Source organism: Peromyscus californicus, unplaced genomic scaffold, assembly GCF_007827085.1.
Source record: "Peromyscus californicus insignis strain IS unplaced genomic scaffold, ASM782708v3 Scaffold_9__1_contigs__length_137607984, whole genome shotgun sequence".
Lineage (NCBI taxonomy): Eukaryota > Metazoa > Chordata > Mammalia > Rodentia > Cricetidae > Peromyscus > Peromyscus californicus.
In genome coordinates this window covers 120,420,059-120,434,739 of record NW_026294617.1, presented here as the reverse complement: position 1 = coordinate 120,434,739, position 14,681 = coordinate 120,420,059, and the positions used below count along the sequence as shown (strand labels likewise).

Genomic DNA, 14,681 nt, shown 5'->3' with positions numbered 1-14,681 from the left:
GTCTGAAAAAGCCAATAACACCCACAAATCTGCGGGGGCTCAGATGCTCACTACAAAAGTCTTTTCCTTTTCAGTCCATCTCCTGGATATATTTGCCTGACAGGCAATAAAACAAGTTTAGAGAAATAATATCTCATTTTCTCCTTTCTTCTTTATTTGTTTTTTTACTTTCTTAGGACTTTAAGAGAAAAACGTCATTGTTTAGAGACTATTTCATGAACTAAATATAACCTGTAACAACATTTCAGTGATACCATGTTCATTTGGAAAACTCACTAAAAGTAGAAAACCACAGGGCTAAGAGGTGGCTTCGTGGGTAAACATGCTTATTGCACAAGTCTGATGACCTGAGTTCAGATCCCCAGAACCCACTTAAAAGCTGGGCGCAATCATATACAAGCACCTGTAATACCAGCAGACTTGTGGGAAATGGGAAGTGGAGACAAGACCCTTCAGAGGCTCACAGGCCAGCCAGCCTGGCTTCCACGGCAGTGAAGACACCTTGCTTCAAACAGGGTAGGAAAGATGAGGACTGACATGTGAAGGCTGACTACTGGCCCTCACATGTGTAGTCACATACACACATACACGTCACATACACATAACACATACCCCCACAAGTATCACGTACAAACAATGGATACAGTGTGATTGTTGTAATACTTGAGCTGTGAGGCAGACAGAAGTGGATTTCTGGGACTCCCTGACTAGCCAGCCTATTTTATCTTATGAGAGGCAAAATGAGAGATCCAGTCTCAAAAACAACAGGTATGGGAGAAATGAGACCTAAGGTTCTCATCTAGCCCTTCATTTACATGAATACACATGCACATGTACCCCATACACACAGACACAGATACACATACGCACACACACCAAAAACCTGTTTGGTACAACACACTAAGCTGACCGTTGTTACATCTGCATGCACATGTTACATTTCAAAGGCTTCTAAAACCCGCGTGTGTGGTGATATTGTGTCTCCCAATATATTGTGCAGCCTAATAAACTTATCTGGGGTCCAAGAACAGAACAACCACTAGATATAGAGGCCAGAGAATGGTGGCACACACACCTTTAATCCTAGAATTCTGGAGGCAGAGATCCATCTGGATCTCTGTGAGTTCAAAGCCACACTGGAAACAGCCAGGCATGGTGACTCATGCCTTTAATCCCAGAAAGTGATGGCAGGAAGCAGAAAGGTATATACGGCGTGAGGACCAGGAACTAGAGCCTTTTTAAGCTTTTAGCTTTTAGCAGCAGTTCAGCTGAGATCCATTCGGATGACGACTAGGAGGCTTCCAGTCTGAGGAAACAGGATCAGCTGAGAAGTTGGCTAGGTGAGGTTGGCTGTGGCTTATTCTGTTTCTCTGATCTTTCAGCGTTCACCCCAATACCTGGCTCCGGGTTTGTTTTTAGTAATAAGACCTTTTAAGATTCGCATTACACACATGGTCCTGTCCCTTACTATTTTTTTGATTGGCAAAGATGCTTCTGGAAACTCGGACAACAGATAACACTGATTCACACAAGTCAACCGGCGGGGAACTGGGTCTGGTCCCCTGAACCAGCACTCTCATTTCCGAATCCTGTAGAGAAGATGGAGTCACAGACACACAGGAAAGCGTCTGGTCCACTGCACTGCTTCTTCCCGACCTCAGCGTGGGAGAGTGGCTACTGAAATCCCCAGCCCTCAGCTCTTACGATGCCATTAGAAAAACGACTCCCCCCAAATCCTTCCCATTTTCTCTTTTATTGCCTGCTCTGTAGTGGAAGCAATTCTTTTCAAAGTAATTTATAAATTGTTTTGTATGACACCCACGGCATTTATTACAAGCTTCAAGTTCAGCAAAAGATACCCAATTATTTCTATTTAATTCATTTACTGAATGCTAAGGGCTACGGCTAGAGTTTAGAGGTCTTGTCACTTTGTATCTCACAGGGAAGAGAATGATTCTGGTCCCAGTCTGGTGAGTGGAGGAGGAAAGCATCAGTTAAGAAGAAATCCGTCAGAGAAGGAAGAATGGCGTCATTGAACAGAGGTTGCGAACTGAGGCCAAAGAGTAACCACAGGACAGAGAGCTGATTCTCTTTGCTATCATGCTTTCTTCTGACTCCTAGAATGGGCTTTTCTTACTATTCCCTTAAAACTACTTTACTTAGTTTTGTTTTGAATTATTTTATTATATGAGTAACGTTGACTCGCCCAGTTAAATCTGACTCTTCAACATTAATTATCATCTAATGGGTAAGTCATGATATACATAACGTTTAAAGTGTATGTAGAAACCACATCCAGTTTTCTTCCCTGGATAGCACAACGCATGGTTCTCATGTGAAGTAAGTACAGCACCAAATCATTTTTGTCCAGTGAAATGGTATTTGAAGGATTCGTCATGACAGGATGGAGATCAAAGAGGGATGCATTTGTCAGTCAATGGGACTCTTTGTCTCTACTAGCTTGGTAATGTATTTAAAACCAGAGCAGTTAATCTCTAGTTTCTTTGACTCTACCCAATGTAATACAACCACACTTCTTGATTAAATTTGAAGCATTTCTCTCTAAATAACTTCCATTCTTACTTCACTGGAGTTTGAATACAGACAGGGTATGCATTCCTGAGGCAACACAGCCCAAGATTTCAACTGAGTGACATCTTTGATTGAATGATCTTTTTCACTGAAAGGTGTTTACATGTGTTTCAGCCCTGATGGCCATGGAGGAGCTCTCTACGCCTAATGGAAGCATTCCCTCCTGGCAGGAAAATGAAGGCTTCTGAGCTTCAGGAAGCTGACAATTCACAAGGCTCTGGAGATTCCCAAAACTTACAAGACCCACAAGCCCCCTCACAAAGATTTTAAAGCAGCAAATGATTGGTGAGAGTTGGGCAGGGAGCTCCAGGGATACAGGTTCAGTGAGCTCACCATCCCGCTATACTGGACTTTCCCATGATGCAGCTGCTTTTGAGTCACCCATCTTACTGCAAGCAACCCCTCACCTGTAACCTGTAAGTAACCTGAGAAACTAATTTTCTCACTGAGCTAGACTTCAATGGAATCATTTTCTTATACTGTCATCTCCCTGGGAAAAACCATAATTTGCTAATATACTATGAGCATCGTGAACTTACTAAGAACAATGTTTGGATAGAAACGAATACCTTCACTAGTCCTCAACAATAAGAAAAGAGTCTTGTCAAGGAATGTGTGAAATGCATGCCACTTTGCATTGTAGCAAAGATGGCTAATGATCAAAGACTCCTCCCAGAGTCAGGGGAAGCCCTCTACTCAAATGGAAGCCTTTCCAGCTACAGACACCATTACGTCATCTCTGAAACTGGCCTCTGACCATCCTAAGAATTGTTTCCTGCACCAGTCTCCCACTGGAACCTACTCTCCAGGGCCCTCTCTTCCTGCAGGATGGGAAAGTAGGCATTGCTCATGTGGGGATGCTTGATACATTTATGTTTAATTCTTCATATACTTTTCAAGCACTTTCATGTTGATGGTACCTTGAGGTCTTTGAAGTTTATTTCTGTACATTTTCCTGTCTCCTGGAACACATATTCCCTTTTCCTCATTTATCTGCCTTTATTTCTCCCACCATATCTATCCACAGCTTGCAAAGAACTGGGACTTTAATGTTTTCCCTTGCAGTATTCCTTCCCCAGAGTCAGTGCCAACAAATTGCAACCACTGACGAGCCCTGGTGTGCTTGTGCGTTTCTGTACATCAACAGTAGAACAGTAAGGGACGACAGGCAACCGCAGACTGAGCATCCAGCATGGATATATAGTACTAACATTCACCACTTGGCAAGCTGCGTTCGGGGAGGCTTACTTAGCTCTCGTTCCAGGATTATTATAAAAATAAATCTTTTAACATTTGTTTGGGATTAAAAGTGAGGGAATCTAGACTCACATTTTAAAATGCACATCCTGATGAATAATAAATACACTTAGTAAATATACATTAAGGGAGAATTATATTCTGCAGCTTGTTGTGTTTCACTGAAGGCGCTCTCCACATAACAATGAATTACAGAACCCCAAATCAGACTGAACTGGGAGCAGTAGGAGTATAACATGTACCGTTCCCTAGAAACGGAAGAGGCTACAGTGAGGCAAAAGAGGAGACACGAACGGGGATCCCTATGAGGAGGAAAGTGTGGCCTGGAAGGCATTCTGAGGCAATGCGCAGGAAGCTGCTTGGAGCGGGCTGGAAAGATCACTGTACTCGGAGCAAACAGAGGAGCTGGTGTCCACTTAGCCATCAGCCTGTGCTCCTCAGTTTCTTCTGCTACCAAAGGCAGTTAAAAGGTCCGTGCCTAGCACAAGGCCCCATGGACACAGAATGACACACAAGCCGTGCAGTTGACAGCACAGAGGGCAGAGGCACCGCAATTTCAGGATAAAGGTGACATCTAATGATCCTAGGAGATTAGCCCTACACGCATCTGTGAAATTATCTCGACTTCCTTGGCTCTGCCTTTTGCGAATTAATTTGCATTAGCCCTCCCAGAATAACTCCTAGCAGTTGATAGGAGCTTATTATATCCATCTTCCCTCTATTGAGCCTGCCCCTGTGCACACTGCTGTATCCAGACTCCTTTGTTGGACAGCACCCCTCCAGCCCCACAGCCAGGTTGAGGGTCCTGCACTCATTTTTCTGTAGATCCAAATCCCCATAGAAACAATTCTGATGAACACATGAACTGGATGGCTGGAGAATCTAGATTCAAATGACACTTTCCCTTCTTACCGAGTGTATGAGTTAGTACACAGCTGAAATTCACATGTCTTTCTCTGCCGCTTGTAACCTGATGATAATAGCACTATCCCCTGCCACTTCTACAAGATAAGAAGGCTCAGGCCTCATGTTCAGTGCCTGGTATATAACTAAGTACTCAGGACGTGCTCAGTATTATTTAACAAGCCGTTGATAGATGTCAGTCCCATGTCACCCCTTCTAAGCAACCCCTGAGTTTATCAGCAGCTGTAGCATAAACTGGAATACAATCATTGTGTGATTTCTAAATCCCATAGCAAGAGGCTGTGGGCGATACCTTGGAACACAGCAGTGTACCTTGGCTATGCCAATCATTATTGCACCATATCCATCCACTCTTGCCCGCCCCCACCCCCTCTGTCTCATTCCATAACAGCAGAAGAGGCAGAGACCTGGACCAGACACAGAAGGGGAATATTGGGAGAGATGCTATTTACTCTGGGGCCTTGTCAAACGATCTGCTCTTTATCCAGAACTGGGTAAACAGCAATACTTCTGCAGAGACAAGTAAACATGGTCGTGTGCAATGATTTCACAAACAACTATTTAATAGTCCATTACCAGCTTTTCCAGACAAATGATCACCAAGCCTCCTTTTCTGTGGAGAGGGCAGCCATTGCTTGTTTATAGCTTGGGACAGTCAGGGGTGGGAGTGGGGGTAGGTGACACTAAAATTCCTTGTCCCCCTTTGAAGCTTTCCAGGTAAGCTGCGCAGGCCCAAGGACAACGTGTTGAGGCTGCCTCCTCTGTCGCCCCTGAAAAGCCCGGGGAATTTTTAATTGAAATTACTTTCAGCGCTGGCTCTCTGCCTTGTTTACAGTTTGTATTATGAAGGACAGTGCTAAATAAGACCGACGACTTTTAAAAAATAAAGGTATTGACAAACCCCACCACCACCACCTAAAAAATAAACACAAGAATTCCTTCTTCTGTCCCTTTCTTTTCTTCTCGTTCCACAGAAGGACAGTAAACATCTTCGGTTATGGACATTCAAAAGCCGACTGAAACAGGACGGCAGCCTGTGGTGGGAAAAGGTCCCCCATGCAGAAAGCCGTTCTTGGAACTGAAAAGGAGCAGAGCAAACGGGAAACTCCCCACGTTTTCATTCTCCATTTCAAAGCCGCACTGAAGCCTCCACGGCTCCTGAAATTTCATAAACTCTAACAAAACGCTTAGACATTGCATTTCCACCCCTGGCTCCTACTTTAGCTTGCTTTCTCTGGGTGTGTTGGGGTGGAGGTGGGTGCTCACATGCAAGCATGGTCATGTGGAGGCCGGAGGTCAACTCTGGGTGTCATTCCTCAAGCTGTGCCCCTTGATTCTTGACTTCATCAGTCACAAGCTCACCAATTAAGCTAGACCAGCTGGCCAGCAAGCCTCCGGAATCTCTCTGGGTCTGCCCCCCAACACTGAGATTATAAGCACCTGCCACCATGTCCGGCTTCCCCGTGGGTGCTAGAGACTGAGCTTTGGTCCTCAGGCCTGCACGGCAAGTGGAACATACTGAGCTATCCTCCGAGCCCCCACGATAACAATATTAAAAACTAAAATCTGATAACCTGCCCTAGGTACCTCTTCTGCAGGGCACCCACCCCCACCTCTCTTCCTGTGGGTGTTCTATGCTGGAATCCGGGAAAGCTTGCCCTTGTGACTTGGGAGCAGTTTCCCCTGGGTTAGTCCTCACTGAGCAACATGGATGATGTCTAAAGAGCAACCTTGTGGAGGAAAGGGGCTTGTTTAGCTACTCAGAGGCACCGCGAGATGTGAGAGAGAAAAAATCAAATCACCCTACTGAATGGGGCAATTTCTATAAACCTCTTAGTTCTTAAAGCCAGATCCACGTTGGAGATAACGTTCCCTGTGAATAATTATTTCCTGTGATGGGCTACTATGATTATCTATCTATTAGGAACCAAGGCCTTGGAAGTCCAAAGCAGTGTTTAGACAGCTATAAACAGTAGTTAATGAGGAACTAGGATGTGGTATCAGCACTGTGAGACCTGCTGCAGAAGTGATCCCTGAGGATGGATGGGCCTTGGACCCTGAGCTGGCCTTTCCTTGTGGTCCCTTGAGCTGGGCCCTCTCTCCCCTGCTTCTCTCTCTCTCCTCTTCTTCCTCCTGCTTTTGGATCCCATTCTCAAGCTCATTCTATTTCCTTTCTTCTCTCTGCCCTTATTGTTGTTGTTTTGACATGGGGTCTCACTGTGTAGCTCAGGCTGGCCTAGGACTCACTATACAGTCAAGGCTGGCCTCAGACTTTTAACGATCCACCTACCTCAACCCCATGAGTGCTGGGATCAGAGGTACGCACTTCCACACATAGCTCACCTTCTCTTCTTTACAAGTCTGTCTTGGTTTTGTGTGGGAGTCTACTGTAAGTACATTCGGGTTCCCTGGTGTTATTTACTTAATCAGAATTAGCTTTTGTACAACACTCTTTCCATGGCCAAAAGGAAATGAAGTTAGGGTAATTTTTATTTTCTTATGTATGATATCCCTGCTTATTTGAACACCATTAGCCACTGATAGGAGAGAGCAGAATTAAATTCATGCTCCAATCAAAATCAACAAAAATGCCGAAGTTTTAAGAACCTCTACAAATCAGGTCTTTCTTTCACTTTCCTTTTGCTTGATTTGTCTTTTAAACATGTGTTCATCATAAATGTATTGTGTTCTTAATAATTGCCAGAATCTTTAAATATGTAAACAATAGGTTGGTGGAAAGGTTACAGAGAGAAGAGAAAGTCTTCCTTTCCTCTCTCAAATTTTTTCCTTATGGTTGTTTTGTAGGAAAATCAGGACAGAGCAAACCTAAAGGCATGTGCACACATAGATACGCACACTCACACACACAGGGGTGGGGAGGGGCAAGCTCCATCCCGAGCTTTCATCCTGACGTCTGCCTCTGTGTTGATTTCACGGGAGACTCGGGCTCCTTCTGGGCCCACTGGGAGGAGAAATTATAGAAGGCAGACAGCACTTAGAGGTCAAATTCTTTCCTTCTTATATCTGAGCACACTGGGTAAAAAGTGCAATGATGCTACACTGACAGACACACACACACACACACACACACACACACACACACACACACACACACACCTCCCTGGCCCGGCCCTGGCTATGTGCAGTAGATACCATATAGCTCATAGACCGAGCTTCATGAAGGCAGCCCCCCACACACACACACACCCAGCTGCCCCCTTCCCTGGCCCAGCCCTGGCTGTGTGCAGTAGATACCATATATCTCATAGACCGAGCTTCATGAAGGCAGCCCACTTGGCTCAGCAAGGCCAGGGCAGAATCTCACCCATGAGGTCACACAGAAGCAGGTGGCTCCCACTCTGAAGAAGAGGTTCCTGTGTTCCCCTACCCTAACCCCATCACTTCATTCTGGGCCTTGAAAATTCCAACTGATTTTGTAACGTCCACATTGCCTCCCACCTGCTTAAGTAGAGCTTTAGGCCTCTTTGCTTAGGGCCCTGTTTCTTCCTCTATCATAATACTTACTCCAGTGATTAGCCTTACTTCTCTGTCACCTTGATAACTTCATCTGTGAACTACCTTAGGGTAGAACAAGCACCCTGATCACCTCCATAGCCCCCAAGACCCCTTGTACAGTGCTCTACATAGAAAGAATTAGTGTCTGTGGCCTACACATCTGCCAACAGAGTTTGGAACGCTGGGTTTATGAAAGTAATCTTACTCCAAATGTCGAAGCAGCAACATCATCACATGCAGAGAGAGATGAACTGGATTGACAAGGCAGAGGAGGAGGAACAGTTGATCCAAAATGAACTTCCAAGGGATACAAACACAAGGGCAAGCAGACCCAGTAGGCTGGTTTGGGTTTATTAAGTTGCTAAATGAAGCAGAAAATGTATACTGGTCAAGCCTGGTAAGACAATGGTTGAATTTCTGAAGAGAGAGACAGTGAGGGAATGTGTCTTCTGTGTCCTCGAACATCCATCTGCTGAGCCCCTGACACTGCACCTGATTGACGGACCATCTCAAAGGTGAATAACCTCAGCAGCAGACACTCTTCACGCAGACGTCGAAACCTTCTGAACTCATGTTTTCACTCAGCTTAAGGTGACAGGTGTGGAAGGGAAGATCCAGCTTTCACCTGCAGCTTAAGTTTGAGCCATCCTTAACTCAGTGTCTCTCTGAACTGTGGGCTGTGAGCAGTAAACAGAATGTTCTGTCTACAGCATCATCATTTATATTGCAATGCTTGTTTGGATCCCTTGGACTTTCTCCATTTTCATCATTGGAGTTATGTAATTTGGCCTGAATTTTAAATCCTAAATTTAAAAGAAACTATTATTGGTTTTTATCTGAAATGCTTTTTCATGCTATTTTTATATTCATGTTACTTTTATGGCACAGAAAATCAAAAGCAGTTTTATAAGTCATCAAATAAGGGGTTGGACTCGGCAGCTGATTGGTTTGAAATCAAGAGGAAATTCAGTCCACTGTGATGCTGTGGTATATATAGTTAACTGAGTTATTCTGTTTCCCAGAAATCCAAAACAGACTCACCTAAGTTTGGTACAATCCTCTAACACAATGTAACCTGAGATTTTTATCTGCCTTGACTTAGTGAGGTTCTGAATTCTCTGAACCACCCTTACAAACATCCATAGCACTAATGCTCACTCTACAGTATTGCCATGGCAGAAGTTGTGAGATTCTAGCCATTCTGTGAGAACAGAAGACACAGAGGTGATTTCCAACAGCCCAGGGTGTGGAGTTGACGGAAGAGAACAACCTTGGACCATAGGCAAGCGTAAATGAGACATACATCACATGTACCTGCCTCCTACCCTCACCAGTGCCTGGTGTTTCCTCTTTCCTCTTCTCACTTCCTATTCTATTCCTATTTCCTATTCCTATAGCTGTTCCCTGGCTATCTTCCAAGTCCCTCTAGCTTGATTTACACTGTAACTATACACCGTTGATACACTGTAACTATACACCTTTGAAGTTCTAAGATACTAGTTAACAAGAAATGAAGATGAGCAAACCATCCCAGGAATATCTGCATGATTGTTAGAGTTGCTTAAACATCTGCCCCAACCCTAGATAACAAAGGTAAATGCCACCCTTAACCTTGTACAAAAATGGTCCCAAGCCTGGTTTTGCAGTTCAGCTCCCTAGAACTCCTCCTCAAATCATCAGCCAAGCTCATTCTACCTTGCAGTGCCTTACCATGCTCCTGCTTTCTCTCCACCTTGTAAAACCTCCCTGTGTCTGCCCATCAAACAGCACATCAGCAGGAGAGCTTGTCCACAGGCACAGCTCTCTACCATAGCAGCCTGGTCTCTGCCCCGCACTCACACTAATAATTATTCACTCCTTTCTCGTCTCACAACTCGTTTGATTGTGACCCCCTTCCTAGACTTATCATTCTCCCATTTTCTAAATCTGGCGAACTGCCCAGTAGTCAGGCTGAACAAAATAAATGATTGCAACCCAATGAGGGATGGCTGGGGTACCACCATTTCATAAGAGATGGAATTAAAATTTTTGGGTAGACTATACCTAAAATGTTGCCAAACCCTACTCTAAAACACAGGACTCAGTACATATAGAGCCTACAGTGCCACATTTTTTCCCTTTGCTTAAAAAACAAAAACAAAAACCTCATACTAGCCTATTAACTTTTCATTTGTTTCTCTCTCACTAAAGCACAGCACAAAACAACCCCATTATTTAGGCTCCCCAACTGTCTAAGTCCCAGATAAATAAGCTTACTGCATTTGTGTGTGCTTTTATGCACTTTAATCAATATATTTCCCAGTTTGAACAAGACAATAAATTAATTCCTGTCCTTTTAAAGCTAGTTTCCATTTACTCAAAGCTGTCACTATACAACTTATAAGCAGCGTTGAAAAGTGTATGTGGAGTCTTTGGTCTAGAAGTTAACCTTTCTGCAAATTTTTGTTCTGACCCTGCCTCTAGCTGAATCTGTGGCCTTGGGAAAAATTGTATAACATTTATGGGACTCAGTTTCCTCATCTATAAAACATAGGCGATGGGCTAGGTGATTTTTTAAGAGGCCTCTCCGTTTTAAAATTCTATTATTATATAAATCTTTAATTCTTACATAGGGCAGGTAGAGTCTGGACAGCATTGGAAGTAACAGCATGGTACTGTCACACAACGCAGAGAACCCTGTCACATGCCATTTAAAATTCACACCCAAGTCGAATTTGCACGCACTGTATCTGAGTGCCTGAGAGTAATAAAATGAATGTTTGGAAGGAGCAGGAGGCAGGGAGAGGGAACCTGTGGGCTCTGTGACACAGTACACAGCCTGAATGTATTTCCCATCGCTGGTGTATTTTAAATGTGTGAACATGAATAGACCACAGTGAACAGCTTGAAGTTCTTTGGAACCAACAACCCCTCTCTTAAGGTCACTCCTGAAGGAGCTGCAATAATAGCATTTGGCATATGTAGATAGAGCACTTTGCGGGCTGGAGCATGGAGAATTATTCTCCACATGTTCAAAAAAAAAAAAAAAAGATGATCCATGATTCAGGTTGGAAAAAAAAAGAGTCAGGTACATTTTTGACAGTGGCAGTGAACCCAAACAAGTGTAAAAAAAAACAATCAATATGGATGTCCTCATTAAAATCCCCAAGCCTGTGAGTTTGATGTTCAGGGGGTACTGCACAGGGATAATGGATTTGGTGGCCTGAAGGAACATTAGAGATTTTAATAAAAGGAACTTGAAATTGCCAGCATTGGCTCTGGTTCCAAGGAAGCCCTGGCGGCCTGTCCCTAACAACACAGGATGAACCTCTCTCCTTGCCCCTCCACTTCTTGCCATTCAGTTTTAAAATGCCGTTTTAAATATGGCCTGATCATTTCTCTTCAAAAAAAAATTCACTCGAAAGAATTGCCTTAAAATTCCTGATCAATGCTTTCAGTTCACCCAGATATTAAACCAAATTTCCCAATGCCTGAAAAGCTAATTATGCATTCAATTAGAGTTTCTTAATAAAGATTAAAACTCTGAAGTCTATTACAAGCCTATATTTAATTCAACTGCCATTTTATCCATGCCACGGATGTGTAAGTGGTAACAATGAATATAAATTATAATACACGCCACAGAAAGAATGCTATTTGTCCAAGCACCTTACTATAAAGAATTAAATTTTGCTATCAGCTCCGTGATCTAGTTAAAATTGGTATTCTTTATTTGGTCTTTCAATGTAGTCCAATTTCCTACTTTGAAAAACAAATTCTAGGGAATAAAGAAAAGAGATTAATTTATCATTAAGACTCTGCTTAATTGAAGTCAATTCCGAACAAACTTGAATTCAATTTCTGCTCATTAAACTGAATGTGCTCTGCGTTCCTCTCTGCATCGCTTTGAGCAAGCAGCTGAGAACAAGGGACTAACATCAAAATTATTAAATTGAGGAGATTTTATTTGGTCTTCACATGCCAGAGCCGCTTTGATGAGGAACTGTTTTGGCACCGAAAGGAGCGACGAGCAGCTGGAGGAAAAATCAAATGAAACTAAGCCTTGGAAAATTGAAGAAAACGCAAGCTTAATAATATTTAATAATTAAATTTCCACAAACAATAGCGGCAAATGAAGTAATCGGCAAAGTCTGTGAACTCATTTGCATAATTGATGCCGGTCCCCTGTAAATGAATAATGAAGATAATAAAAGATGTTGCTAAAAATGGGCACAATAACAGCAAATTTCATCAAGCCGCGCTCTCTGATTAATCTGCTCTCGCAAATCAGCAGCGAGAGGGGAGCGCGTGATTAACCGCGCCGAGGCCGGCAGCCGGCGGCGGCGCTGCCCTTTCTCTGCGGGTCTCTGGGCGCGGCCGCCAGCTCCCCGCTCCTCTCGCCGCAGCTGCCGCTGGGGCTGCCGCGGGCGCAGCTCCTCCGCGCCTCCGCCCTGCCCGCTCGCCCGCCCGCCCGCCCGCCCGCGCCCGCCGGCTGCCGCTTAACCACTTCGCTGCTGCCCCAATGAAGCCCCCGGCGCCCCTCCGAGCTCCTCCAAACCCCATCCCACACCTTCAGGGCGGCTACACAGGGTGGTGGGTGATCCAAAGGTCCCTGCAGGGCCGGGCCTTCCGTGTCCGCTTGGGGTCCAGATTCTGGATAAATTGGGCATTTGTTTTCAGGACAGAAGAGGGAGAGGTCGCTAAGAGGCCCAAGAGGCAAACGTCTCTGGGAGGTGGGGAATGGCCCTTCAGAAGCCCTCCTTTCTCTACATCACTGCAAAAACAATGGGCCTTGAAAAGATGAGGTTATTAAACACTTTTAATAGCCCGTTTAGGAAAGACTAGGAGGCAAAATTAGCTTCCCACCCCACAAATCCCCTTCTCCAGTAAAGCCACCCACCAAGGTAAGCTAGACAGTCCAGAATTTTTGTGGGCTCTTTTTCCCCCTTTAATCAAAATAACATTTTGCAGGTTGGGATGAGCATATGTTTCTGCCAGGCCCAAATACATTTTGTGTAGGAGTCTATGAAAGTAACTTTTGTGAGAGCCAATGCTTTGAAAGAAATCATGCCGTCCTCCTCCAGTTGAGCGTTGCACTTTCCCAGCTTGCTAGGAGAAAGTTGTCTTGGGAAAATAAAACTGTTGATAAACCATGGTTCCGGAATGGTACTTGCTTTACAACCCCTAGCTTGCAATCGATCATAGCCGCGGCCCAACAGAACTGACTCGGCTTTCGTATGTTTATAGTGGGCAGTGTTTTATGCCTCAAATGCAACACATCAGCCATGCAAAACAGTGTGTTATTTTTGTTCGCTTCCTGTATCTGCACCGCAGTGATTTTTTGTTTAAAAGAAAGGTCACGATTATTTTCCATTATGATGGAATGGAAACATTCTAGACATCTGAGAAACAGATCTTTAAAACCCAGTACTGCGCTGAGAAAGCAATGAAGAGTTCCTGTCAAAGTGCAATTGAATCTATTTAACCAGACGGACCAGCTTTAACCAATCCAATAAACCACTGGCTTGCTCCTGGGTCAGAAGGGCCACTGTGCCTCTCTGAGCCCAAATCCTGTATTTTTTGTTGCCTGCCATCAAATAAACCTGTTTCTTCTTGTTGTTAATTGACTGGCTCATTTGTTAGGGTTGGCTTTTTCCTGGTGCAATAATCACACTGTAAATTTTCCTAATCCCTCTCTATAAGTACAGAGAAACTCTAGAATCCTGAAATTCTGAGCCAGGAGGAACCTCAGAGTAAACAGAGAATTAGCAAAGTTAAGTGACGCCCTGTCTGGCTCGGAGGCTAACACCACCCTCCAGATCTCCCTGCTTGTGGACGAGTGATCTCTCTCCACCTCCAACCTCTTGGGAGGCACTGAAAAGGGAGTCAGCAACAGCATTTCGAGAAAATTAGTGTGATATGAGAAGGATGATGAATGCAGGTACTAAAACCAGTTTAGAGATTCAGGAGCCCAAGGATCATAGGCAAGCCAAGAAGAGCAGAAACTCTGTAGAAAAATCATGAGGTAAAATGAAGATGGTGGAGAGAAAGTTAAGACATCTCAGACAGGATCCAAAATCACATCAAGGAAGCGACCATGGGAAAAGGCCATGTCCACATGTTGATGAGGTGATGAACAGAAGTGTACAGATGGCCTACGAGAGAGCCTTTGTGCTCTGTCAGAGGAAGAAAATCTAATATGCATCCTCCAGGGGGTGAACTAGTGGAGGGCATGGCCATGTACAGGTAGAATCTAAGCTGCCCTAAGAGCAGGCCAGGGTCTGGCCACACCAAGGCTGCTTCACCTACTATGGGATGCAGCATCCCGTGTCCAGTCAGATCTTGGGCAGGCAGAATCCCAGCAGCACAGACACAGGTAGAGACAATTGAAGCTTTCTGATTCTCAGGCTGGG

The 14,681-nt window shown here is 44.3% G+C and overlaps 1 protein-coding gene across 1 annotated transcript; it reads right to left on the bottom strand.

Annotated features, from left to right (window-relative positions):
* Positions 1–8,619: 8,619 nt before the first annotated feature.
* On the bottom strand, positions 8,620–13,183 carry LOC128106309 (uncharacterized). Its single transcript, XM_052731721.1, has 2 exons — positions 12,839–13,183; positions 8,620–12,453 (listed from the first exon to the last, which is right to left on the bottom strand). The coding sequence occupies exon 2, from the start codon at positions 11,624–11,626 to the stop codon at positions 10,706–10,708; it is 921 nt and encodes a 306-aa protein (XP_052587681.1). The 5' UTR covers positions 11,627–12,453; positions 12,839–13,183; the 3' UTR covers positions 8,620–10,705.
* Positions 13,184–14,681: the final 1,498 nt, after the last annotated feature.

Bases quoted from the DNA above. Each gene is read 5' to 3' on its own strand.
- LOC128106309 (XM_052731721.1), bottom strand. From the start codon at position 11,626: ATGGCAAGAAGTGGAGGGGCAAGGAGAGAGGTTCATCCTGTGTTGTTA.